The sequence below is a fragment of the Amblyomma mixtum genome, chromosome 3 (genome assembly GCF_055824585.1).
Source record: "Amblyomma mixtum isolate Tamu chromosome 3, ASM5582458v1, whole genome shotgun sequence".
NCBI classification, from domain to species: Eukaryota; Metazoa; Arthropoda; class Arachnida; order Ixodida; family Ixodidae; genus Amblyomma; species Amblyomma mixtum.
Window position 1 is genome coordinate 318,933,217 of NC_143014.1, and position 3,132 is coordinate 318,936,348.

The 3,132-nt window shown below is 47.5% G+C and overlaps 1 protein-coding gene across 1 annotated transcript; it reads right to left on the reverse strand.

The window, feature by feature from the left end:
- On the reverse strand, positions 1-2,492 carry LOC149355747 (uncharacterized). Its single transcript, XM_089576178.1, has 3 exons — positions 1,395-2,492; positions 765-967; positions 1-484 (listed from the first exon to the last, which is right to left on the reverse strand). Exons 1-3 carry the CDS (start codon positions 2,121-2,123, stop codon positions 1-3), a joined length of 1,416 nt encoding a protein of 471 aa, XP_089432304.1. The 5' UTR covers positions 2,124-2,492.
- Positions 2,493-3,132: the final 640 nt, after the last annotated feature.

Below are 3,132 nucleotides of genomic sequence, written 5' to 3' on the forward strand. Positions count from 1 at the left end.
TCAGATTTGTGAATTCCTCTCCAAATAGGGCATCAGTGTATCAAAGTAAAAGCTGTCCAGCATTTCCCTCATGCCCTCCCACTCCACCTGGTCGAACCTTATTCTTTCTACAAGAATAAAGTATTTGCCGTAAACGACAAAGTCGCCCCAGCTTAGCCCAGGTATGGCCATTTTGCCGATGATCTGAGCATAGTAAATGTGCTCTCTCTTGAGCATTGGGCCGCTGGATGTCATTTCTGAACAGAGGCTGTGTGCCGTGAGTTCGTTCCCCTTGACATCACGCAAGGAATAGGGACATTTGATTTCAAGTACCCCATGGCTCGACTCGACAGGATCAAATACAATTCTGTCCGGTGAAGCACCGAGCCATGGGAACTCTGGATTCACCAGTAGGCCGCAAGTGCTAGTTGTCACATCGTGCCCCATGGACTTCATAACATCCTCGTAACGGTTTGCTGCCATGGTCTCGTTGGCAATTCCATACCTGCATGCAACAAAGAGTTGGCCATGAGCATAACAAAATATGGTCTCCAGAAGGGTCGGTTCTCTTAAGCAGGGTGCAAATGTTCGGTCCATCAGTCCTTTAGGATTTCAGCCCTTCCATGGCATGCAGTAAACACAGCACTGTACTCTTGCATACACCCAATTCTAGTTGTCACAGCTATTGTGTCTTTCAAGTCAAATTTTACTTGCACAACTGATTCACATATTACAGAAGTGTGGTATTGAAATAAACTCGTAAAAAAGTTTTGTTTTTTGCATACCTAATAGCCGGCACCTTTGATAGGTCTTTGGAGCTTGCTATGCCATTCAGACCTTTCAAAGTCCAGTTTTTTCTGTTGAGTACCACACCAAAATTTGATGCTGTCAGCCGGTGGCTTCGCTGCCTCTTCCATGTAGCACTCTTTGCCTGCTGCCGTGTGCTCTTCTCAAGCACTAGTGATGCCTGATGTGTTGTACGCACCTCCTGCAGGGTGCATGAAAGTGGACGTAACAGCTGCAATCAATCTGTTGCAGCTTACATCACGTATCACAGAAACACATGAAATGATGCAAATGTGTGTGGGATTGAGAGCATTTTTGCAGCTTTTTGTCCTGTGGCTCTTTGGTGCCCACTTTCACTGGAAATGAATTAGAACATCATTTGCAAGTGAAACTGCTACCGCAGTTCCCTCTGTAAATTCTGTTTCACGTGCCTATAACACAAGACTTGCATATTTTGCTTCAAAATTTCTTTAGAAATTTCTTGCGGATGCTGAATTCTAAATATGCACAACCATTTCTGCATACAAAAAAAGGTGGGAGAGGTGAACAGAAATTGGCATGGTGAAGACATAGAGTGAAAGAATAAATTTTGATAATATACTGTTCACAATGCTGAACGCAGAAATTACCTTCAGAAATTTATTTGCTTCTATGTGGGCGGGTGGTGTCCATGCACTGCAACCTGCAAAAAATTCTGGAGGAGGTATAAGTTGCGCGTCACGAAGCTCGGCAAATGAAATGCCTGCCACATAACTTTTAAAGCCATGTGGCTGGAGCGGCTGCTGGTAAGCCAATGGTGCTGACGCTGGGGCCATGCCATATTTTGTTTTTTTGAAAGGCTGCCCTGGTGTTGCAAGCAACGCCTTTGCAAATTTGTTCCCGGGTGCCAGTGCCAACAGCCTAGTGGCAAGCTGCTGTTTTGCAGCATCTTGCTGCTGCTCATTGCGAGGGTGCCACCTGCGCTCCTTTGGTGTGGCAGGTTTTGGAACACTAACACCTCCCTCTCGCACACTTCTCCAGTCTACAGCCTGAACAGAGCCACCCTGAATGGTGCTTCTCCGAGGCACCCTCCACTGCTGGGGTAGGTCTGTACAGTAAATGTGATCGGGTGCTTCCGAAAAGCCTTTTGACTGCAGTAGCTGGACAGTCCGCAGCATCGCCATGAGATGGTTGCATGCCAGTTTGCCAGCTGGGCATTCACACGTCCCATAAACTATGTCGCCCTGGTCGTTGATGGCTGCAATGACTGTGTACGGTGGGCTGTTTTTCTTTTTGCTGCGATAACACGCAGCCTTTATGAAGACAAGCCCGCTGCTGAAAAAGAACAAAAAGAGTTTATTTAAGCAATTAAACTGCATATTTCACGTGGTGCAACTTCATCCCCAAATTTCACGTAGGTTAATCAAGTGGCTGCATGCTAGCAATGCTTGGCTCCCACGTTTTGTCTGAAATGTAGAAAACACCCAGTGTCAGCTGGTGTGTCACTTATTTTTTTATTTATATCAGGGCCACGGTTCACTGAGTTACCGCAAAAAAAAAGCACTAAACCCCACAAAGTACCGGCCATACGGCGGGGTTGAAAAGTTGTTTACCTTGCTCGAACGTTGGACGATTTTGGCAGCTTGCTAGGTATGCAAAGCACCGGGGGCTCTTTTTAACATGGGACAAGCGCGCTGAACTGTGCTGAAGCCGCATGCAGGCTGAATGACATTTTCCGCATGGATAACATTGATCGAACTTGGGATGGAAGGCAGGCACCTTGAACTGTGGAACGAAATGGTACATGGGGCTTAACGTCCCAAATTGATATCGGCTACGAGAGATGCCGTAGTGGAGGACTCCAGATTAATTTCGACCACGTGGGGTTAGCACGGTGCACGGGCGCCTTGCATTTCGCCTTCATCGAAACTAAGTCTCGGGATCAGCATTCGAGCGCCCTAATCACTGCGCCATCGGGGCGAGTTAACTGCTGAATGTCGACGCCGCAAGAGGTAAATGCTCCCCCTACGAATGTGTGATCGCCCTGCATCTTCCACTCGCTCAGCTCAAGCATTATTAAGTTTGAGGCGAAGAAATTAGCCGAGGGCATGTATGAAACCATCCAGGAGAAACCACAAAGCGCGTGTCTGTTCGAACTGGTTTGTTCTGCGACCCGCACAACTCTTGCAAGCTCCGTATTGACAACGATCGAAAAATGCATACGCCGCGCTCCAAATCGTACAGACGTAGTACATACCTTTGACTGGAACTGCATGTCTGCAGAGACGAAGGACGCAAGAAAGACTCGATGCTAAAGTTGTAGCTTCGCCCGAGTGAGCGCTCCGATCCCGACCGGCTGCTATAAAAGAGCTGCATCTTCTGCTCTGT

Excerpts from the sequence above, each read along its gene's own strand:
- LOC149355747 (XM_089576178.1), bottom strand. The coding sequence starts at position 2,123 with ATGCAGTTTAATTGCTTAAATAAACTCTTTTTGTTCTTTTTCAGCAGC. Across the intron at positions 968-1,394 it reads AAGCAAATAAATTTCTGAAG|GAGGTGCGTACAACACATCA; the intron begins GTAATTTCTGCG and ends TGCACCCTGCAG. Across the intron at positions 485-764 it reads TCAAAGGTGCCGGCTATTAG|GTATGGAATTGCCAACGAGA; the intron begins GTATGCAAAAAA and ends TGTTGCATGCAG.